The sequence below is a fragment of the Cervus elaphus genome, chromosome 2 (genome assembly GCF_910594005.1).
Source record: "Cervus elaphus chromosome 2, mCerEla1.1, whole genome shotgun sequence".
NCBI lineage: Eukaryota > Metazoa > Chordata > Mammalia > Artiodactyla > Cervidae > Cervus > Cervus elaphus.
The window spans coordinates 39,379,274-39,404,958 of record NC_057816.1 but is presented as its reverse complement, the minus strand read 5'-3'; the positions used below and the strand labels follow the sequence as shown (position 1 = coordinate 39,404,958).

The 25,685-nt window shown below is 36.8% G+C and overlaps 1 protein-coding gene across 13 annotated transcripts in view; it reads left to right on the top strand.

The window, feature by feature from the left end:
• Positions 1–25,685, top strand: part of DLG2 (discs large MAGUK scaffold protein 2) — a 2,231,561-nt gene that overhangs the window by 280,203 nt on the left and 1,925,673 nt on the right. For all 13 annotated transcript variants that reach the window (XM_043918879.1, XM_043918871.1, XM_043918860.1 and 10 more), the window contains one exon: positions 20,027–20,172. In XM_043918879.1, coding sequence (XP_043774814.1) covers positions 20,027–20,172 — 146 coding nt within the window. The remainder of the gene's footprint in view (positions 1–20,026; positions 20,173–25,685) is intronic.

Here is a 25,685-nt window from a genome sequence, read left to right as displayed (position 1 = left end):
CTTTTCTCTTTCTCTTTTGGATTTCTTGAATATCTTTGGCCTCTGGATCAACAGTGTCAACATCACACAGATATTTATTAGAAAAGTAAATTTGGGGGCCACAGTTAAGCCTACTGAATCAGAAATTCTAGTTGTGTGACCAATCATCTGTTTTTTAAATCTGCTCTTCAGGTAATTTTGGTGCATGATAAAATTTGACCACCACTGCTCATAAGGGATTAAAAAGTGGAATGTGAATTGGCCTATAATTTTGCAAAGCTTAGATGTAGGGGGATAAAGCTTTTATACCAGTAACATGGACTGTAAGAATCACAAGCTAAATGCAAAGTGCAAAGGCAATAAAGGGAAGGAAGGATGTAATGACTTGTGGAACAGGCTTCAGGGAGAAAGAACATTTGAGCTGGAACTGCTGAGTCATGGTCCATAAAACTCTCCAGATGAAAAGAAAAACAAAATAAAATCCCTGCAAATCCAGAGCAAAACAAAGAAAATCCTACAATTATTCTAGACACAAAAGGTCAGTTTGTAATAATTAAGACCACACGCTTTGGAGTTAGACATACGTGGTTCCTATCTTGGCTCAAAGAATTATAAACTAAGCTAGCTAGGAAAATTTCTTAATCTCTCTCTCCCTGAGTTTCCTCTTTTGTAAAGTGGGTAAAAGAATAGTTCTATGTCATAGGATTTTGGAGAATAGTAAATGAGATAATGTACATGTAATGCTTAATGTGCTATGGTAAAGCCTTGATAAGTGGTAATTATTATTACTAACACAGAAATAAACTATTGAATTTTAAAAGTTGTGTAAGGGATCTTCATCTAGTCAACCAGGAAGAATTTACATCTTCTGTGTCCTAGATGTAATTTTCATTCTCTTTTATTTTTTAAAAACATTTTTAATATTTATTTTAAGCCATTAAAAAAAGCTTTGAAACAATCTCAAACTTGAATGGTCAGTACAAAAATTTTTTTTTTTGTATTGTTTTCTTTTTATCACTTCAGCCATTTGAGAGTAACTGGTCAACCTGTTCTATTACTTCCCAATACATTAGTACTTATTTCCAGTTAACAAGGGCATTTGCCTATGTAACTGCAGTGAAATGAACAAAATCAGGAAATTAACAAATATCCCAATATTGTGTCATACTGAATAATTCAGTTTAGAACTACACATAGCCTTTAGGTGTCATGTCTTTTTAGTTTCCTTAATTCTGGAACATTTCCTCAGCCTTGAATTATTTTTTGTGACTTGGACTCTTCTAAAGATAGGAATATCACATAAGCAAGGCTGTGTTCTTTTTCCTGTATCCTATCAGGTGTCTCATGATTGTATTTGCTCCATTTAGTCGTGATGTTTACTTAGAACACTTGATTGAGTGTTCCAGCTTTTGGGCTTGTGAGGCTACTCTTTTCCATTTTGTGTATGTTTATATACATATATATTTACATCTATGTGAATATTTATGTCTATTAAAAACCATAAGTTCACACTGACGCTTCCAGTTTCAATCCAGTACCCATATAGTTCATTGTAGTTTCTCCACTTCCATATTTTGACTCTCTTTTCTGATAAATTCTCATCATCTTTATTTTATTTACTTATTTGGTCAGTCTCCTTATTTGTATGCTGTCCCATTATTACTGCTGAGGACGCACTTCTTACCAAACTTAGGTTCTCAAAACCTCACTGGGCCAGCCCTTCCCATATTTGACCTTCTCACCCTATGTAGCTGAGACAGAGCATCCCAGGCTCTACCCACAGCCTAGGTACCCTCCTCATAGAAGTCAGCTTTGACCCAGTGCTCCAGCAATATCTAAACTGTTTGGCCCTCTTGAACCTGTTTTGTTTCCAGCAGCTCACGTCTGGCTGCCTCTCTGTGAGAACTCCTTCTTCATTCTGTCTGACTGTGTTACTGCTTTGGGCCACCTTCACATGTGGATGCCCTCCTCACTCCACTTGGGTTCTGGCACCCTGCTCTATGCCACCTAGTTCCTTGGCTCAATCTCCTCCACCACCAGAACAGACCTTGCTCTACTTTACCTAATGGCTTTAGAACTGAATTGTCCTTGGTTGCATTAAAAATGCATAAAAGTATGCATTACTGTCATAATAAAAAATTAAAAAAAAAACTGAGTTGTCTGGGAGGGAAGGGAAGGAGAAAGAAGGGAAAGGAAAGGAGAAAGGTGATGGGGAGAGGAAGAGGAAAAGAAGAACTCAGAGATGCATTTTTCAATAAAGCAAGAGTAAGTATTACTATCTTCCAAAGACTGTGAATAGAACTACTAGCATGAAATTTTCTTCTGGGAACAAGCAGGATGGCCTTCTGGTTTGATTATGGGGTCTGTATAGCTTTCCAGATGTTTCAAGATTATTACACAACATTAGTCAGTCTACAAGAGAATAGCACAGCTTCCTGTCACACTTGTAGACTGAAATGGATTGGATAGTTCTTGTACTATAGCTATCTACAAGCTGCCTTTCTACTCTCACTTCAGAACAACAGGTAGTATACTTTATTTAGCCAATATAAAAGTAAGGTAATAATAGTTTCTATATATAGAGTGAGCTTCCCAGGTAGCTCAGTGGTAAAGAATCTGAAGGTTTGATACCTGAGTTGGGAAGAGCCCCTGAAGAAGGAAATGCAACCCACTCTAGTATTCTTGCCTGGCAAATCCCATGGACAGAGGAGCCTAGTGGGCTACAGTCCATGGGGCTGCCAAGAGTTGGATACGGCTTAGCAACTAAAAAACAACATATACAGAGTAGCATGTTTTCTAACCTGTAATTTTGTATTTGGGCATATGATTTTCCCTTTTGCAAACCTTTTATATATTGAGGAAGTTGAGACAAAAGGGAGGTGACATGTTCAATGTTTCTAGATTTTATTTTTCTATAATTTTATTTAAGCAGTATATTTTAATGAGATTACTTTGCACAGTAGATCATAAGCTTGATCTAATATAATGGATATGATTATACCTGTGCTATAATATGCACATATGATAATTGTACATAATTAATATGATCTATCCACTCTAATAAATTATAATTATATCATTTATGTATAATAATATAATTATATATAATGGAAATTATACCATAATTATAATAAATATTATAAATTTTATAGGGGTATATTTTCAATAATTTTTACAATCTAAAATTGGTCTTTCAGATATATTGGTACACCGGTGTTGCAGAGCAATGTTCTTTTTATGATTAGCCATCAGCTGTCACTTCTTGGAGCAATTCCAAATGAAATGATTACAGACTGCCATTTAAATCAGTCCTTTTGGAGGAGAGGAATGTGATACTTTTCTCAAGTGGTAGTTGACATTAGGTGTTTAATCAGCCAAAGAAACACCCTTCACCTCATGTTACACATAGAAAAGACTAAGCTTTAGGTATTCACCAATAAAGCTCTATCTATATAGTCTTGTGTTATGATTCAGAACTGTATGTCCAAAATTTTAAAAAAAGTAAAGAACAAAATGAAACAAATTGAAAACTACAAAAAAAATTATTTGGGCAAGTTGTAATAAGAACCTCTGTATACCAGACTTAAGGAGATAAAAGGGACACTCTTTTAGCATATCAGAGACAGAATTTTGTTTTCCTACTTAACACATGTCTCTAGATGTAACTCTGTAGACTGAATACTTTCTGGCCTCATTTGAGTTGATTAGTTGGATTGATTATAAAATTGTATAAAATCACCATTAAATAGAATATTGAGTAAATCTATACTTATGTGCCTGACAGTAAAGTTTCCACCACAGTCTGGTTTCTTATGTCATGCCTATCTTGCCATTTTTTCTCTTCTGCTTCTTCAGTTCGGTTCAGTTGCTCAGTAGTGTCCTATTCTTTGTGACCCCATGGACTGCAGCATGCCAGGCTTCCCTGTCCATCACCAACTCCTGGAGCTTGCTTAAACTCATGTCAATCGAGTTGGTGATTTTCTGTTAAAGTCGTCTCCAATTTACAGGGGAAAATTGTTACAATATTATTGCATAACTAATATTTATTGAATACTCTATATTCATGGTGTGTGTAAAGCAAAACAGAGTTGTTGATGCTAATTATGTAATCTGTAGTAACCTGTATTTTTAACATTCAAAATTTAACATTGTCTCCAAGCTTAACTATGTTGATGGTCTGTTGCTACCTCTATGCTGAAGTGTCTTTGCTTCCTTTTGATTTATATCAGCTAGGAAGATATGGTTCCTGAAGCCCAAACTCTCATTCTGTTTGAGTTTTTCTGATGGGGAGAGAAATTCTACAACTTCTGCTTAGTAGTGTACAGTTGAGATTAAAGTATTCTGGGTAACAGGCCTTGGAAAGTTTTTGAGTTTCTTCGGTTTGATTTTCCTTCCATCTGGTGATCTGTAGAATTTCCTAAATGATATTTTAGTCATGTGTTTATAATAAGATATGCTTGTTTTAGCACTGATATCATTCAATTAACCCCTGTATTCCAGTAGGCATATTACCGAGCACATTGTAGCAAAAAGTCTGTGGCTTTTGTGTCAAATCTAGATTCCAATCCTAGTCTGGCTGCCACACAGCCCTGTGACCTTGAGTAAGTCTCAGTTTCTCCATCTTTAAAATAGGTGTGGAGAAAAGGGAGCCCTCTTACACTGTCGGTGGGAATGCAAACTAGTACAGCCACTATGGAGAACAGTGTGGAGATTTCTTAAAAAACTGGAAATAGAACTTCCATATGACCCAGCAATCCCACTTCTGGGCATACACACCGAGGAAACCAGATCTGAAAGAGACATGTGCACCCCAATGTTCATCACAGCACTGTTTATAATAGCCAGGACATGGAAGCAACCTAGATGCCCATCAGCAGACGAATGGATAAGGAAGCTGTGGTACATATACACCATGGAATATTACTCAGCCATTAAAAAGAATTCATTTGAATCAGTTCTAATGAGATGGATGAAACTGGAGACCATTATACAGAGTGAAGTAAGCCAGAAAGATAAAGACCAATACAGTATACTAACGCATATATGTGGAATTTAGAAAGATGGTAACGATAACCCTATATGCAAAACAGAAAAAGAGACACAGATGTACAGAACAGACTTTTGGACTCTGTGGGAGAAGGCGAGGGTGGGATGTTTAGAGAGAACAGCATTGAAACATGTATATTATCAAGGGTGAAACAGATCACCAGCCCAGGCTGGATACATGAGACAAGTGCTCGGGCCTGGTGCACTGGGAAAACCCAGAGGGATCGGGTGGAGAGGGAGGTGGGAGGGGGCGTCGGGATGGGGAACACATGTAAATCCATGGCTGATTCATGTCAATGTATGGCAAAAACCACTACAATATTGTAAAGTAACTAGCCTCCAACTAATAAAAATAAATGGGAAAAAAATAGGTGGAATAATAATAATGCCTCATAGTATGATGGCAAAGACTAAGTGAAATAAATGATGCTTTAAAGTGTGGCTGCCTAACATATGGTAGAGAAGTGGCAAATGCTAATTTCTTCCTTTCCTCCTTTAATACACAAAATCAATACTTTATCACAGATTGGAGGATACATGGCAGCGGGGAGAGAATGTGGAATTTATTTAAAAATATGTAGTTTAAAACTAAACTCATGCAAGTATAGTTACTTATCTTCCTAAGATTTGTAAGTTTACATGGTAAACCTTTGTGAGGTTAAAAAGGATGCAAAGCATTCCTTTATCTTGGATGATCAATGTGAAATTGATGTTTAATTATCTTTTAGATATAGAATAAGACACACCTGGTGGTGATTTGGGAGTAAAGCATGTCCGCGTTGCTGCTGGGAATAAAGAATGTCTTCTGTCTCTAAGGCTCCTCACATCTTCTTCCAGCTTCCCTGCTCACATCTTGCCTACCCTGGGTTCAGCGACCAGTGAGATTTAGCAAGACAATTGGGTAGTCAACAGGATAGGATACCCAGCAGGTAGGGGAGCCTGAGGCTCCACAGAAAGCAGCGTCTGCATGTGCTGGAGCAAGAAATGAGTGGCCTTGATGAACCTAGCACCTCGGACAGTGAAATAATAAAGGATGATGATGTGGGCTGTGACCCTGAAGATACAGACCTGTGATGTGGGCTGTGAATGCCACAAAAATCCCCTCTTGGAAGTGGTGGGTCTGGCGCCTGTGGCGGGGGCGGGGGGGGGGGGGGCGGTTTGCAGGTCCTTACTGAGAGAAGTAGAGGAACTATAAAGAAAGCTGAACCCCGAGGAATTGATGCTTTTGAACTGTGGTGCTGGAGAAGACTCTTGAGAGTCCCTTGGACAGGAAGGAGATCAAACCAGTCCATCCTAAGGGAAATCAGTTCTGAGTATTCATTGGAAGGACAGATGCCGAAGCTGAAATTCCCAATACTTTGGCCACCTGATGTGAAGAACTGACTCATTGGAAAAGACCCTGATTCTGGGAAAGATTGAGGGCAGGAGGAGAAGGGGACGGCAGAGAATGAGATGGTTGGATGGCATCAGTGACTCGATGGACATGAGTTTGAATAAGCTCTGGGAGCTAGTAATGGACAGGGAAGCCTGGTGTGCTGCAGTCCATGGGTTTGCAAGGAGTCGGACACGACTGAGCGACTGAACTGAGCTGAACTGAAGAGGGATGGCATGTGAGAGGTGGTTTTGAAAGCGTGAAGACCCCGAAGGGGTCCCATCCCCTTCGGGCCCCATCCAGGTTACACAGATGCAAATGTGGGCTGATTTGTGACTGTAAAGGCTGTGTTCTGTGATGTAGATTTAGAATAGTATCTTGTAAAGGCTGTATCCTATGAGAACAGTGTACTGTAAAGGCTGTGTCCCGCGATGTAGACTTAGAACCTCGTCTGTAAAGGCTGTGTCCTCTACTACTGTTGCTCCGAGGGTCAGCGTTACTCGCCAGAGGAACTTTGCGGAAGATATTCATGTGGACTGTGAGGTGAGAGAGCCCGAAGGAGTGGAATGTAGGAAGAGAGCAATTGGCCAGGTGGCGGTGCTCAAGGCCTCTCGCCCTTCTCCACGCGTGCCCTACCAATGGGGTCATTTGTGGCGCTGCGCATGCGCACCGTGGTGTGCGTCTACATAAGGACCTTCTGAAGAGCTCTTGTCAGGTCAGGGTCGAGGTGAGTTCAGTTGCATAGTCGTCATTCCTGCTGTGTCAGCCATCAGAGAATAAAGATGTCCGTCTTGCTGCTTCGAATAAAGAAAGTCTGCAGTTCCTACTGCTCTGCGCGTCTTCTTCCAGCTTCCCCACCGTGCCTGCCCTGGGTTCAGCGAACAGTGAGATACAGCAAGACACCGGTGCTATACTGTGTGTCCTCATTAGTTACCTACTTTATACATAGTATCAGTAATGTGTGTATGTTAATCTCAAGCTCCCAATTCCTCCCCACCTCCATTCCCCCTTGGTATCCATATATTTGTTCTCTGCGTCTGAGTCTCTGCTTTGCAGACAATACCATCTACACCATTTTTTGAGATTCCACATATATGGATTAATATATATTTGTTTTTCTGACTTAACTTCATTCCGTGTGGCACTCTGTAGGTCCATCCATGTCTCTATGAATGACTCAGTTTTGTTCCTTTTTATGGCTGAGTAATACTCAGTGTTTTGGTGGGAAAAACTGAGGCTTAAAAATTTTAAATGTCCTGCCACAGGTCACACATTCAGGTAAGTGGCAGAGTCGGGGCCTGACTTAAGCACTTCTAGATTGCTCTACCGCTTCACTTATGCACAACTGATATGCCTCTCCTGTCACATTCTGCACTTTATACTTTGTTCCTCTTTGAGTCATTTTCCTCTGCATATTTCATAAAATGTTCCTGGATATTTCTCAGTGCTATACTTATCCCTAATGTCTCCTAGTCACCTTCCAGTCTTCTAAAACTTTATCTTTTGATACAATTTCAAGCCTATGTAAAAGTTGCAAGAGTTGTACAGGGAGCTTCTTTATCTTTACTTAGAGTCACCAATTGTTTACATTTTGTCTTATTCAATTTATCTTTCTTTAGCTATGTGTGTCTCTCATCCTTTCTATATTTATATGCATAATACTTATATGTACATATTTTTATTGAACCATTTGAGAATGATTTGGGGACCTCAGGCTCCTTTATCACTAAATAATTCAATGTATATTTCCTAAAAATGAGAGTATTTTCTTAAATAATGCGGTTATCAAAATCAGGAAATTTAACATTATACAATACTGTTGTCTAATGCACAGTCTATATTCAGTTTCAGCAGTAGTCATCAAAATGTTTTTTATAGCTGTTTCCCTAGTCTAGGATCTAGCCAGGATCACACATTATACTTACTTGTCATGCCTTTTTAGTCCCCTTTTATTTTTCATCTTATTTTTTTAAAACATTTTTATTGGAGTATAACTGATTTACAATGTTGTGCCTTTCTGCTCTACAGCCAAGTGAATCAGTTATGCACATACATATATCTACTCTTTAGATTCTTTTCCCATATAGGTCATTACATAGTATTGAGTAGAGTTCCCTGTGTTATACAGTAAGTTCTTATTATGTAGTTTATATATAGTAGTGTTATGCATGTGTGTGTGTGCTCAGTCACTCAGTTGGGTCCGACTCTTTTGTGGCCCCTTGGTCTGTAGCTCTCTAGTCTCCTCTGGCGAGGAAATCTTGATGAGATTTCCCAGGCAAGAATGCAGGAGTGGGTTGCCATTTCCTTTTCCAGAGGATCTTCCCAACTTAAGGATCAAACCTGTGTCTCCTGCATCAGCAGGCAGATTCTTTGCTACTGTACCACCTGGGAAGCCCATATAGTAGTGTTTGTCGCCTTTAACCTGCAATTTCTTTAGCTGAATATTTTTGAAGATTACAGGTCAGATGTTTTGTAGACTGTCCTATGATTCGGTTTCATCTCGCATTTTCTAACGATTGGATTCAGTTTATGCACTTTGCGGGGGAGTGACACAAATGGTGCTGTATCCATCTTGATGGCTGATAGTACGAGGCCCCCAGGGTCAGGTTGTTCTAATTTGTGGGGAGACAACTTGAGACTATGCAATGTTGTGTTCCTTGCCAAATTTTTACACACCAGTTGCAGCGTCCATTCTTGATTTTCTAATTCCATAATGTCTTCCATATTTATTAGCTGGAATTCTCCTATAAGGAAGAGATTTCCCTTCTCCTCCATTTAATCACTCATTTATTTTTATTAGGATGTACTCATATATTCTTATTTTCTTCAATATGTTATAATCTATTATGATTAATTTTAGATGAATTTTTGCTGGAGTATAGTTGCTTTATGATGTGTTAGTTTCTGCTGTACATCAAAGTGAATTAACTATATGTACACATATACCCCTCATTTTTGAATTTTCTTTGTATTTTATTACTATTAATTTATTTTAATGGTCAAGTTGTTTCAGATTTGGTTGGTAGGAGCCTCTTTAAAATGGGTTTCATGTCTTTTTGATCCTTTCCCATGATTTTTCGGGCTTCCCGGGTAGCTCAGCTGGTGTAGGATCCGCCTACAATGCAGGAGACCCCGGTTTGATTCCTGAGTCAGGAAGTTCCCCTGGAGAAGGGATAGACTACCCACCCCAGTGTCTTGGGCTTCCCTGGTGGGCTCAGATGGTAAAGAATTCACTCGCAATATGGGGGGCCTGGATTCTATCTCTGTGTTGAGAAGATTCCCTGGAGGAGGGCATGGCAACCCCCTCCGGTATTCTTGCCGGGAGAAGCCCCATGGGCAGGGGAGCCGGCAGGCTACAGTCCCTGGGACCCCACAGCCTCAGCCACAATTGCGTGAGTGAGCACAGCACAGGATTTTTCACCGCTTCTTACTCTGGTGAAACAGAAAGTCCCAGGTTCGTCTTATAGTTTCCCTGCTCTAGCTCTAGAGTGAGCCTTCATCCAAAAACCCTGGTTCCTTTTTGCAGAACAAAATATTTTGACACCAACATTCCCTCTCTCATCCCTTTTTTCCTTCCTCCCTCCTTTCCATTCTCGCTCTTTTCCGTTCTCTGCCTCCCTTTTCTGCCTCCCTCCCTCCTTCCTACTTTGCTTCCTTCCAATGTTTTGTCCAGGCATAGAAGAAGCCCAGTCATATCAGAACATTGTGGAAATGTGTTTGAGTCTTTAGTTTGCAAGCATTTCCTGATTCTCTGGTCTTGCTTCTTCAGTATATATTGGATTTGATCATATATTCATAGTAGTCCATGAACTCTGTGTTTGACATTCATCCCAAAAGAGTATGGGCTCTTTTGTCCCCTAACTTGGTGCTTGATTGGTACCTATCGTTGATGTTGTTTTCACTCTTTTTTCTTGGCTCCAGAATTTAACTTACAGTTTCTTTTCATCCACATTTAACTTTAGCCCACGCCTCATTTTCATACTTATTCTTCTGGTCCCAGGTAATATCCTTAAAGAATCTTGACTGGCTGCCAACCTAAGATAGGACACTTACTCTGCTGATAAAGCCTTTATTAGAAATTCTGTTGCTGTGCCTCCGTGTCTAGTAGTTGGGCTCAAATGGAGCAAGGCAATGATGAGTTTTTACTTTGCAAAAGCATGGTATCTGGGTGCAACATAAGGATATTAGATGTGAGCATTTATCTGGCTCCCCAAATAGAACCAAATGTTGAGCAACGGTTAATGGAACACCAAGGTTGCACTTTGTAACATCTTTAAATATAGCAAAATCAACTGTGTTACACTTTTCGGCTGAATTCATAATCAGGTGTAAGTATGGAAAATTCTGCAGAGAAATGATATGCTGGAAACATATTTAAAACATATGTTTTAAAAGAAGGCACAGTTTACAAAGATTACCATCTCCTTATTGAAGCTGAATGTGAGAATCCTCAGCTGATTTCAGTGAATACTTGGGATTAAATAGCTTTGGTGAGTTATAACCATATCTTCTAATCACAAAAAACCAAATAAGCCAATAATAATGAGCTCCAAAGAGGTTTCTGATTGGCAGGCCGGAGTAGTGACTGTAATTCTTCCCTTGAATACTACGTCTAGGATCATGAAAGCTATGACTGGAAAGCAAAAATGAGTCTCGAAGGATCTCGAAGGATCATTTGAAGAAATAGCACCATCACTGAAATAAGTATGTCATGTCAGATTGTCTCTGCCTGGAAAAAGATAAAATCTTTTGCGTATATGGGTTTTTAAGGGTGTGCTTAAAAAGACAGTCCTATTTACTATGGATTCCCTTAATGATGCTGTTGGACAATTGAAGACCCGGCTGTGCCAGAATCATCTTTTCGAAGGCCAGGTCTCATCATTATGGAACGTAGGTTGAAACAAAAGCAGGAGATTGGGCTGGATAGTGACTGACTCAGCTATCATTTAGAAGTTAATTGTCCCCGCCGCGCCCCCCCCCCCCCCCGTTTTAATGCATCTTAAAGGCAGAGTACTGAAATATAGTTCCTTTTGAGTTTCTAGCTAATTGAATCTGAATCCATTAGTCAATAATGTTCACTAAGTAATTATTATTACTTTTTTCAATCAACAGAAGCCAATTTGCTTCTCTTGCTGGGATTTTCCCCGACCCCTCACTCTGAAAAAGAGTTGTAATAACTCAGTGAGGGATGTTTGAAGTGAGAGAATGAAGCCTTGGGTTCTAATCACAGAGGTGCTGTTTCTTAAGCACACTGTTACTGGTGAATCAGAAACCACTGACATCACGTGGGAGCTTGTTAGAACTGGAGATACAAGTTCCATTCCTGACTTTAATCATAATTTGCATTTTAACAAAATCTCCAGGTGATTGAGATTCATGTATATGTCAGAGATGGAGAAACACTCATTTGTAAATTTGACAGTAATTTATAGACTATTTAAAAAATAGCTGTGAGGTTAATATGGGTATGCCTTCAAGAATTGGAGAAATTTATTTAGAATGTATCCTTACAGGTGGCAAAAACTTTTTCATTTGAGGGAGGACAGTGCAAAATAAAAACTGCTAGCAGTTGTAATCAAGTAGTCAAGTCACATAGAAACATAATCCAAATAATGTGCAGGTTTTCTGCACTCCTGAGTGTGAAAAGATTTGACTTTATTCACTGATTTTTCTTCTTTTTGAGCTTTAATTTGAGAGGTAATGCAAATAAGCTGAAATTAGTAAGCCTTCATTGTGTGTTAGTGCAAAGAGTGATGCTAAATAATAGTAGAGAATATATGGCTGGTTCTGACATTGTCTTCATTCCTAAAGACCTTCATTACTGAAAAATTACTTATTGAATTGAAATGTTGAATTGAGAATAGATGGGTGAACAAGTACTTCTAATGTAAGGTAGAATAAAAAATAACTATTAAATAGATTTGAACATATTTTGTGGGAATGCGAGGAAAGAAGTGGCATTGTCTACCTTCCCCACCCCCCACAATTCCCAAAACAAACATTTTTCTTTTTCTTTTTAAACAGGATAAAAGCGTACAAATTTATTTAATGTAAGTTTTGCATGACATGAAGTCTTCATTAGGAAGTGAAAACCCACAGAAGCTGTTAGAACTGGGTATTTTATGCTGAATTAGATGAAGAGTAGACAGTCATGGAGGAAATGTAATAGTTAAGGAGTTAGGAGGCAATTGTAGCAAACTAGGAAAGACTTATCAAAAAGGCCTGTCTGGTTTCTCCCTGGCATCCCTTTATCTTCAGAGACAAACATTTTTCTTTACCGTGATTGCTATTTGGATGTTCTTACTCTCACAGGTCCTACTCAATTGAACTCACTTTTAGTAAGAAAAATTTCTATTCTGATGGCATTTCATGTTTAGATCTCTTACTTCCAATATCCTGTTTATAAAGGCATAGTACTGGGACAGGGTATTGCAAAGAGGTACCCAGAGAGAGGATTTTGATGTGTAGGAAAGGGCATCTGGGCCTCGGGAAGAGTCAGTTGGTTGGTAGTTGTGGTGGTGGGGATACAAGAGGGTGCCAAAAAGAGATGCCTGGAAAATGGCACACTTATATATGCCAGGTGTTCAAAAAAAAATACTATTAAGAAGTAAAATTTGACATTGGTTGCAGAATTAGCTTCCAATTTAAGTAATCTGTGACTTAAGACACCTTTCTTCCTCTCTAGTAGTTGCTTAGACAGGGAGTATAAATAGAAAAAAGAGTGAAATAGACCGAACACTTCATCAGGTTTAGGGTAATAAGTGAATTAAGATTTTCACATTAGGTATTAAAATACTGTCCATCGGGTTTTCCTACATGTTATCAGGTTACTGGTATCCTTTATGTGTCAAGGTGTAGCTTGTTGGTATGAATCTTTAACATTAATGTGATACATCTTCTTCTACTTCTGGATAATTTATACACCTAATATTTCAAAACTTGGCAACTTGCAAATGCTGCTTATGAAACAGTGTTTATATCCTTAAAATTGATGTAAAGAAAAAAAAACTCAAAATGTGACTACCTGCAAAAATTGTTTTATTCATTATGTCATTATTCTTTAGAAAATGTGTCTCTGCAGAAATCTTTATAGAAATTCTTTGTTTCTTTTTAATTAATACTTGAAACCAGGTAATGTAAACATATCTTGTTTTGGGGATTTTACATTTAAAAAATTTCTATTCCACTCACTTTTGTCAACTCAATACCCTACCAACCCTTACAATACTCAAAAATATGGAAAGGATTTATATGATTTTTTATCTGTATGACTTTTACCTTCTGCTCTTACACATTTTACATACATGACTTCACAGCCTCTTTATTGCTAGTGGCAGAATAAGTTTGTAGTTGTGCATGAAATTTGAGAGTAACTTTTTAGAATATATCAGTATTTATGAAATACTCAAAATTTTTCTTCAGTATTTTAAAAAGTATAATATTTATACATGTAAAAGAGTGTATCTAATTTATATATATATATATATATATATATATATATATATAGCATGATAATAAAATAAACATTTCTGAAATAAGCCCTCAGATCTGGAAATGAAATACCTATGTGTTCCTCCTTTATCCCATTTTCCTTCCCATTGCTTGCACTGTGGTAATTACAACTTTTCATGTGCTTCTTTGCTTTCATCTATTTTTTTTCACATATATTTGTATGAATCCCTGAAAATGTATAGCTTAGTTTTGCATGTTTTTGAACTTTACAAAAATATTTTTGTACTGAGACTTGCTTTTTTTCATTCAACATTATGTTTCTAAGATTTGTTCATGTTATTTCGTGATACTATAGTTCATTCATTTTGGCTGTTACATAAATTCCATTTTGAGAACATACCATATTTATCCACTTTTTTGATGGAGATTTTTTGCTAATTTTTTGCTCCCATAATCTGTGCTGCTATGAACATTTTGGGTTGTATCCTGATGTGCATGTGTAAGAGTTTATCTGTAATATATACTGAGTAGTAGAAATGCTGGATTACAGGGAAGAAAAGGGTGAATTTTACAAGACAATACAAGATTATTTTCTAAAGTGGTCATGGCAATTCAGACTCACCAGGAATAAATGTTACCGTTCATTCATAGATTTTTTTTTCTTTTTTTTAATTGAAATATAGTTGACATGTGCTGTGCTGTTGTTTCAGTCATGTCCGACTCTTTGTGACCCTATGAACTGTAGCCCACCAGTCTCTGTCCATGGGAGTCTTGAGGCAAGAATACTGGAGTGGGTTGCCATGCTCTCCTCCAGGGGATCTTCCAGATCCAGGGATCAAACCTGCAAGTCTTATGTCTCCTGCATTGGCAGGCAGGCTCTTTACCCCTAGTGCCACCTGGGAAGCCCACAGTTGACGTATAATATTATATGTTACAGGTATACAATGTAGTGATTCATAATTTTTAAAGATTGTACTTATTTATAATTATCAAATATTGTCTATATTGCAAGTGGTGTACAATGTATCCTTGTAGCTTATTTTATACCTAATGATCTATATCTCTTAATATCCTACTCATATATTGCCCCTCTCCTCTTCCCATTCCCCACTGCTAAGTACTAGTTTGTTCTCTATATCTGAGAGTGAATAAACTTACCTAAGGAGGTAAAACATCTGTACTTGGAAAATTATCGGGTACTGTTGAAAGAAACTGAAAGTTACTCATACAGATGGAAGGACCTACAGGAAGCAACAGTTAGAACTGGACATGGAACAACAGACTGGTTCCAAATAGGAAAAGGAGTACGTTAAGGCTGTATATTGTCACCCTGCTTATTTAACTTATATGCAGAGTATATCATGAGAAACACTGGGCTGGAAGAAGCACAAGCTGGAATCTAGATTGCCGGGAGAAATAACAATAACCTCAGATATGTGGATGACACCACCCTTATGGCAGAAAGTGAAGAGGAACTAAAAAACCTCTTGATGAAAGTGAAAGAGGAGAGTGAAAAAGTTGGCTTAAAGCTTAACATTCAGAAAACTAAAATCATGGCATCTGGTCCCATCGCTTCATGGCAAATAGATGGGAAAACAGTGGAAACAGTGTCAGACTTTATTTTGGGGGGCTCCAAAATCACTGCAGATGGTGACTGCAGCCATGAAATTAAAAGACGCTTACTCCTTGGAAGGAATGTTATGACCAACCTAGACAGCATATTAAAAAGCAGAGACATTACTTTGCCAACAAAAGTCCATCTGGTCAAGGCTATGGTTTTTCCAGTGGTCATGTATGGATATGAGAGTTGGACTATAAAGAAAGTTGAGCGCTGAAAAGTTGATGCTTTTGAACTGTGGTGTTGGAGAAGACTGTTGAGAGTCCCTTGGACTGCAAGGAGATCCAACTAGTCCATCCTAAAGGAGATCAGTTGCGGGTGTTCATTGGAAGGACTGATGCTGAAGCTGAAACTCCAGTACTTTGGCCACCTCATGCGAAGAGTTGACTCTTTGGAAAAAACCCTGATGCTGGGAGGATTGGGGGCAGGAGGAGAAGGAGGTGACAGAGGATGAGATGGCTGGATGGTATCACCAACTCAATGGATATGAGTTTGAGTAAACTCCGGGAGTTGATGATGGACAGGGAGGCCTGGCGTGCTGCGATTCATGGGGTCACAAAGAGTCGGACATGACTGAGCGACTGAACTGAACTGAACTGTGTTCTTGGATTGGAAGAATTAACCTTGTTAAAATGACCATACGACCCAAGACAATGTACAGATTCAATGCAATCCCTATCAAAATCCAATGGCATTTTTCACAGAACTTGAACAGATAATTTTAAAATTTGTATGGAAACACACAGACACACACAACATTATAGCCAAAATAATCATAAACACTAATAGAGCTGGAGGAAATAGTCTCCCTGACTTCAAGATATACTAAGCTACAGTAATATATTAGCCAATATTATTGGTGTAGGTGGTGTTTGGTTATGATCTTAATTTGTATTTATGATCATGAATGAGATTGAGAATCGTTTCCCTTATCAGATTTATCAGTGATACATGTTTGCTGTTAAATATCCTGTTTATATTTTCCCACCCATTTTTTTTCTTTTGGTTTGTATGTCTCTTCCTTTTTGGTTTTTACACACCCGGATACTGTCCCTTTGCCTGTATGATATGAAAAAAACTTCTCTCAATTGCATCTTATTTTTTTTACTTTCTTTATTGAGGTGTAATTGATACATAATAAACTGCACATATGTCAAGCAATGATTTAATGTTTTGATATATGCACACACTCCTTTATAAACTCTCCCACTCACCCTTTCTTGCCAAACCTCACAGTCTTATTCCCAGGCAACTACAGAATTGTTTTGTCAATATAGATTAGTTTGCATTTTCTAGAATTTTATATAACTGGTATTATAAAAGATGCATTCATTTTTCTCTGACTTCTTTTACTTGGCATTATTTTGAAATTCATCCGTGTTGTGTGTATCAATCGTTTGCTTTTTTTTTTTATTGATGAGTAGTCTTCCATTGTATGGGTATACTACAGTTTGTTTATTCATTGATTTATTGATGGACACTTGGATTGTTTTCAAATTTGACTTTTGACATGAATATATATTTCCTTCTCCTTAGATAAGTATCTAGATCAGTGATAGCTGGATTATATAGTAGCTATATGTTTAACTTTTTAAGTAATTGCTGAACTTTTTCAAACTGGTTGTACTGTTTTCCATACTAATCATCAGCGATTGAAAGTTCTAGTTCTTTAGGATCACTGTCAGTTCTTGAGATGATCAGTGTTTAAAATTTTAAACCAGTTTAATAAATATGTAGTGAAAATGTGTAGTATCTCATTATGGTTTAAAATTTTTCTTTCCCTAGTGATTAATGATGTTGAATATCTTTCCATGTGCTTATCTGCTACCTCTTACTTTCTTGGTGAAGTGCCTGGTCAAATCTTTTACCATTTTTCTATCGGATTCGTTGCCTTCTTTTTGTTTTGAGAATTCTTTATGTATTCTAGGTGCAAACTTAAAAAAAAGTTAAGATATGTGATTTGCAATGGAATGCAGTCCCCTTGTAATAGTTTTCTTTCAAGATTTTTAAGTCGTTCTTCTGTCATCCAGCCTCCATTATTGCTACTGAGAATTCTGATTAATCTTTTCTGTGTGACTGCTTTTAAGATCTCTGCTTTGTCTTTGGTGTTCTGCTTATTATGCTGTGTCTAGGCCTAGGCATTGTTGTTAGTTGCTCAGTCGTGTCTGACTCTTTGCAACCCCGTGGACTGCAGGATGCCAGGCTTCCCTGTCCTTCACCATCTCCCAGAGCTTGCTCAAACTCATGTCCATTGAGTCAGTGATACCATCCAACCATCTTGTTCTCTGTTGTCCCCTTCTCCTTTAGCCTTCCATCTTTCCCAGTATCAAGGTCTTTTCTAATGAGTTGGCTCTTTGCATCAGGTTGCCAGAGTAGCTTTTGTTTATTCTTTTTTTTAATAAACTGTTACTTTCAGGACTAGAGAATTCATATTTTTATAAATTCTAAAAATTTGATATCTGTAGCCTTTAAATGTCATTTGTTATTTATTTTATTTTTCCCCTGAAGACATCTAATAGAAAAGCAATGGACCTTCTTATCTATCCTCTGTATATTCTAATATTTCTCTCACATTTTCCATTCTGTTTTCTCTTGTGTTGCATTCTGGGTAATATCTTTGGGTATATTTTCCAGTTCTGCTTTGTTTAGTCTGCTGTTTAACCCATCCATTGTATATTTTTAAATAATGACATATTTTCTTTCATTCATTCATACCAATATAGATTCTTGGACATTTATTTTATATTTTCGATATAATCCAATCCTATGTTACATATATATTTACTCAGATTGCTTCAGTTTTGGCCATGTATGGCTGCTCTTTCATGTAACTTTTGTGTTGTTTTGACATGCCCTATTGTAGCAAAATTTTTAAAATTTGGGTTGGGGAGCTTATTCTCAAGATACTCCAGGATCATCTTGTTATATTTTCTGCCCCAGTAGTAGGATCAACCATTTTCCTCCGAAGCTCTGGTTTCCTTTATTGAAACCAAGATCTGGTTCCTGTGTGTGCCAGTTGCTGTTGGAGTGTTATTGCTGCTAGGCCCTCTCAATCTAGAAAAATATGGCAGCTAGGAAATATTAATACACATATTTGATTTCTATTTCTATTCATATTTTCTTTATTTCTATCCTTCTCTCCCTCCTTCCCTTCTTTCCTTCCAAACTTTTGAATTCATATAGATACTCCCAATTCTAACTTAATACCAACTGTACTTATTCATTACCCTCTGCCATTTGTTAGAGAATGCTATATAGAGGCTAAAGTCATTATTGTAGGCCCTTTCATCAGACAGGGTGAGGGAATATGTGTTTTTATAGTCAGATATGACTGAGCAAATGAACAATAACAAATACTAACCTGTATATATGCATATGTGTAAGTATTTCTATATATCCATTTGTATTTCTATTAAGCTAAAAGGAGTTTATAATGATTTCTTTCATCCAAAATCATATGACTCATTGTTCAATACCCTACCCACCCACTTTTTTGTTTGTAACTTCCTACTCCAACAGTGAGAAACCTGGGTCCTACCATCTACCATCCATTTACTTAATTGTTCAATTCTGGTTATATACATACAGTGACTTCGAATTTGTTGACTTGTACTCCATGAGAGACAAATTTACCAACTAGAGTGTAGACTGAGATGCTTTTGTGTGTTTCTTTGCGTTTGGTTTTACAGTCTCTACTCATATTCAGGTCATCACCTTTTTCTCCTGCTGCCTTCAGTGAGGTTATTTCATTCATCTGTGATCTAGTTAGATTCTTCTGTCACAGTCTGCTTTTCATCTTGGAATTCCCTGGCCTCCTAAATGATTTTTAAAATTTGCATGTGTTATGGTTTATTGTTTGTGCCGTAAAATTCTTTGGATTTTGACAGATGCTTCCTGTTAGGTGCCAACCAATATAGTATCATTACAGAATATTTTCATCACTTTGTGCTTTACCTATTCACCCCTCCTCCCATCTCCTAGAACTTCTGGAAATCACTGATAGTTTTATTGTCTCTTTAGTTGTTTTTTTTTTTTTTTTCAAAAATTATATAAATGGAATCCTATAATATGGAGCCTAGCTACATGCCTGGCTCTTTTAAACTTACATTTAAGACTCATCCATGTTTTTACATAGTTTGGTAACTCATTCCTTGCTATTGTTAAATAGTAAATTCCTTACTGTTGTTAAATACTACTTACTAATAGTATCCATTTATCCATTCACTAATTGAAGGACATCTTGATTACTTCTAATTTTTGCAATTCTAAATAAAGTTGCTATAAGAATTCTCATACAGGTAAAAATTCAACTTTTAAGATTTCTTCTATTTTTCTTGTTTTTCTTTGCACACATATTTATGTAGTTCTTTTTTATTAATTAATGTATTTATTTTTGGCTGCACTGCATTTCATTGCTGTGCCCAGGCTTTTTCTAGTTGCAGCAAATGGTTGCAGTGGTTTCTTTTAATTAGCAAAATCTTCCATATACTCATGCATTAAGAAGCTACCTATGAGGTCATACATAACATGTTGACTTTTCTCTTGCATTTTCTTTACAGATATTCAAGAATTTTATGAGGTAACACTGCTAAATTCTCAAAAAAGTTGTGAGCAGAAGATAGAAGAAGCCAATCAAATTGCACAGAAATGGGAGAAGTCATCCCTTCTTGCTTCATGCCATGACAACCTTCAAAAGTCTGCAGAGGTACATTATTTAAAGTTTTGAATGTACTAAATATTTATTTATACCAGTAAATACCAAAATTATTTATACCAGTAAAAAAGTAGTAGTTGTTAGTAGTGGTAGTTTTAGTGGTAGTAATCATTATAAACAAACATTATCAAACAATGATAATAGAAACTTAGTTACATACTATACTGCCAGTATTACATACCAACATTACATACCATACTGTATATAATATTTGCATATGAAAATTCAGACTTTGCCAAAAGATAAATAGGAAAACATGGTTCTTCATGTTATGTAAGTGAGTTCTGTCATGAATATTGTCATTGTTTGAGCTGACTCAAGTATCAGGCATTCTGGAATTTCAAAATGAGTGCTGATGCAATGCGGGAAGGAGACAGACAGTGAGGTTGGAGAGTGTGCTCTAAGACTGTGATCTCTGTAGTAGGGTCATGTATCCTGGGGCAAATAAAATGATTGATTGGGATATAGGAACAAAATAATAGAACTCTCATTTATATTGCTTTTTATTACATTCTTTACAATCTTTTATATTTAGATAATTTACAACATATTAACAGTCATACATGTACATTTAAGAATAAATATAAAGCTATTAAAATTGTATATGCTCAAATGGTTTTTTGTGGATGGGATCATGGGATCGAAAGTTTGAAGACTACTGTTGGGCTTAGCAGTTACTAAGGCGAGTTGAGGTCTGCCTCGTTTCCATAGCCTGGGGCAGTATGGTGGCAGGAACTGATCAGTGATGTCTGTAAGGGGCAGTTGGTACTTACACACACACACACAATCTGTCACAATTGGGGTTGTGGAGCTGATTTGGAAACTTCATTGAATCCTAGTGCTAAGCAATAGCACTTTGATTGCTGAGTCTTTGAATTGTTAAATTTGAGACCTGTGATACACTTTCCAGCCTGCTCAGAACTGATTTGGAAACTAGGTAAGACTGAAGTTAACGATCACCTTGATTCCTTGAAGAATAAGTTAACAGTGACAGTAATGTGTCAATGCATGGATACCTACTATGTCAAGTTTATAAAGTACTTAAAAGCGTTACTACATCTTAATTTCAATACCTAGAAGTAACTTGACTTCTTAATCTTTTTTTCTGTACAAATATATGTATGGAAAACTAGGACAACAGCTTGTAGGGTGTGTTCATGACTTTTTAAATTGAATGTTGTACTAATAGTATTTATCCATATAGCATCAATAAATATTTTTGAAAATATTTTAATGACTATGCAGTATTCTACCATTTGGAACTTACTTAAGCAGTTCTCCATTAAAAATTGAGGCTTGGAGAAGGGAATGGCAACCCACTCCAGTATTCCTGCCTGGGAAATCCCATGGACAGAGGAGCCTGGCGGGCTACAGTCCAGGGGGTCACCAAGAGAAAAAAAAAAAAAAAAAAAAAATTGAGGCTATCTCCAGTTTTGTGCTGTGAGTAATATGTAATGGCCATCTGTGTATGTAAACCCTTGTGTTTTTTCCAGTTATTTCATTAGGGTTGATTTTCTTAAATGAAACTATTGAGGCCAAGGATATTGACGTTTTTAAGGCTCTTGTTACACGTTGTCAAAATGCTCTGCAGAAGTGCTATGAGCAATGTTAGAAAAGACAAATTTACCTATATTCTTAGTAGCATTAGTTATTTAAAATATTTGTCAAATTAAAAGATAAAATTTGTTACTTAATGCTTTATGTTGCAATTATTTATTATTGAGACTGACCTGTATTTTCTTGTGGTTATTGGCTTGTATTTGTTTTGTGATTTATTCAAGTTCTTTGTCCATTTTTCTAAGTAGTGTTAGAATTCTTATGGTTTTATAAGAGCATTTTATTTACGAACTATGTCATCTTGCAGTATTTCTAGTTTGTTGATTACTGATAATTTTACTTATAGGCTTTTTGGCATTCAAACTATTTAAAATTTTTATTTGATAAAATTGAGCACATTTTTTGTTTTTATTCTTCTTTCTTTGCTTTTGCTTCTCCATTTCAGGATTAGTTAACTGTTCTATTTCGTTGTAGTCTTTTACTGCTTTGATATTTGTTCTTTTTGAATTTTTAAAAATTATTTTTAGTAAATTTCTAGATGCGTAGTCCAGGACATATACCTAGTTTTGCATAAAATATCAAAGATATGCTAAAGTTCCTTTTTTAAAAAGAACTTTCTTGTTTTTGCATGTCTCCTCTTTTACTTGCTTCCTTCCTATGTTGCTTTAGCTCTACCCTCCCCATGTACAAGGTAACCCATCTTAATAACTTAGTGTGTTTAATCCTTCTTCAGTCATGTAATATGTATTCATATATAAATATGTATTTATATATAAATTATATGTTTATATGTACATATATCCATACTGAAACATGCACACATATATACACATAGAATTTTGCATAATAATGTTTTCTCAAAAAACTCAATTTTTTTTTTTTTTATATTATTTGACTGCCTCTTCAACTTGTCTGGCATAGCTTTCATTCATTGTTCTCATGGATGCATAATTTCATAGTGTGAATATGTTTTCAGTCATTCCCCTTAATGGTAATTTACTGTTTCCAGGTTTCTGCCATTATAAATAGTGCTGCAATCTGATGATTGCATGTACAGTCAAACTTACTGATGCTTTTTGTATCTATAGGATAGATTCTCAGGGATGGTATTATTGGCTTCATGTATGTATATTTTTAATTTAAATAATGTTGCTGGACTGATTTCACCTTTCACATTTCTGCTGACACTGCATGTTGGTACAACTTAACCTCACATCCTTCACAGCAGAAGGTGTTACTGCTCTTCTTAATTCTTGCCAGTTTAATAAGCTTAGTTCATTTTTAACATAATTTCCAGTTCCCAGACTATTGGTGAATTTGAGCATTGTTTCATATGTTTGTTGGGTATTTTAATCTGCTATTCTATGAATTTATTCATATTCTTTTTCTCATTTTTCTATTGTGTATCTCTGTTTATTTTTGTGGGATTTTTGTATATTCAAATTATTCAATTTAGACAATATTGCTGTTTATAGATTTTCTTAGGGATAAATGTTTTCCACGAATTGATATATACATGTAATGCCTTTGTTTTATGATTAGTCTCCTTTCAACAAATACATCAGCTAGAAAACTTATTAAAATAAAACCTTTAGGCTGTTTATTCAGCAGTTATCTATAAGATTATTTGATTGAGTTGATATAAATCAGGATTTATAATTGGTTTATGAACCAATGCCAGCAATATAAGGAAGAATAATGAGAAAAAATTCACTTGGGAATTAGACTTATTCATTTTCAACATCAAAATGAAGATGGGCAAAATATACTTAATATGATACAGGTTTTTCCACATTCAATTTTAGCATTTCTTTTAATGCAATTCAGCATATCTTATAATCCCCTGTTGGAAAGTTCTCAGTCTATAGTGATTTGGATATTGGCCAGTTATATCCAACATATATGAACATGAACACAGATTAACTCCAGTCAGTATGCTTCTTAGGTGAGTCTGATTGATTGCTCTTCCTTCATGGGGTGTATGAGGCAAAATGACAGGTCTTACTGAAGATGGAAGTGGGAGAGGGGTAAAGTATCTTTATTTGGGGTTTCTGTGACCTGCCCCAGGATAACTGAGGATCTTGCCCTGTGGGGGTCAGCTTTCCAAAAGCTAGGTTTGGAAAGTGAGTCCAAATTAAATTGATGCTAAAATAGTCTAAGTGAAGAATAGCAATTGAGAAATGGAAGGGAAAATGGAATTCACAATCAGAAAAGCTTAGACTAACATTAGGTATATGCTGAGGATAGAGTGAAAATACTTGTCATACTTTTTAATTCTCACTTTCTATCCCCTCCTGAGAACAAACGGAGTTTATTTAAAGCATCTGGGAAAGATGTAAGCTCTGTAAGGACATCAATCATAAATCTCCATTTTCTCCGATTCCTGGGCACCCACAAGAATGTTTGTCACATAATAGGCTCAAGAAGTATATTTTAAACCAGAAGAAAGTCCCTGTACGCATCCTCTGGTTCCTAGCTTCAGTCTGGTCGTGAGACGCCTTGTGTATCCCAATCATGCTTCTCCTTTTCTGTTCTCTTAGTTGAGTCTCCCCACGATGTAGATACAGTGGAGAATAAATTAGTGTACCTTAGTTGATCAGAGTTGGCAAAGGAAGTCATGGATAATACCTTCTGAATCAACAAGAATGATATTCTATATTACTGGTACATTGGCTCTAGAAACAGAAATTTCAAAAGTCAAAGGTCTCACCACTAAGATCTTACTTCCTGTAATATGCTGATTAGGGGCTTCTCCCATAACTCAAGTGGTAAAGAATCTGCCTGTAATGCAAGAGACACAGGAGACTCAGGTTTGATCCCTGGCTTGGGAAGGTCCCCTGGAGAAGGATATGGCAACCCACTCATGTATTCTTGCCTGAAAAAATTTCATGGACAGAAGAGCCTGACAGGCTACAGTCCATAGGGTCACAAAGAGTTGGACATAACTGAGCACACATGCACACATATGTATTAGTGCATTTATTTTAAAAAAAGTTTTATTTAGATATCCATAGCCTTTCGTAATCTTTGACAATGGAAGAAAATGCAAAAGGAGCTATCTTCTCACCACTGCAGTCTACCAGTCTGAGGCAAAGGTTAAGAATAGTGGTTGAAATAATTACTTTTTATGGGTTCATTATTTAACTTAGTGTTCTGATGTTTTGGGGTTTTGTTTTAATAGAGTCAAATCAATCTCTTGAGTATTTTGACAATGTAAAGACAAAATCTGATAGCATGAGAATGAATATTTCAGAGCAAATAACCATTGGATTGGATATTTTAAAGACATCTTCTGACTATAATATGTCAGTGTTACTTTATTGCCAAGGAAGTGTTACCATCCCAGTAGAAGGCTCCACAAAGAAGGACATTGTATGCTGTCTAGCATAGTGCCTGGCACAGATGAATATTAAAGAAATATGATAGGGCATAGAACTTTTAACTTTATTTTTCTGTAGATCAACATGATCTTGGTATGAAGCCTTAAATCTCCCAAGAGGCAGAAAATATAATCTTAGTCAATTCTAGGTTTTCTCAAAAGCTTCCTGCTTTCTACTTAATCACTCCCCCACTTTTCCTGTACAGTCTGTTTTTTTCTCAGAGGGAACAATTCCCTGGGGGCACATTGTCCGCAGCTGCATCTTGGTGAGAGCAGAGACATTGTGTAATATTGTACGTCAGTGTGTGGAGGAGAGTGCCTCAGTGACTATTGCTGCACTGAATAATGTTGGTGAAAGAGACATGTAAGGAAGTGATACTGAGCAGGACCCTGTGGGGCTCCTGGGCACAAAACTCTACCTGTGTCCCTCATTTTTCACTTACAGGAAACAGGCTTAATTCTGCCTCCATGGTATTCTCTAAGAGGCAGGTTCAAACAGTTGTCAGTTAAGGAAGGGAGGAAATGTGAGACAGGGATGGAGCAGTCAAGAGAAGCAACAGTGCAGCCT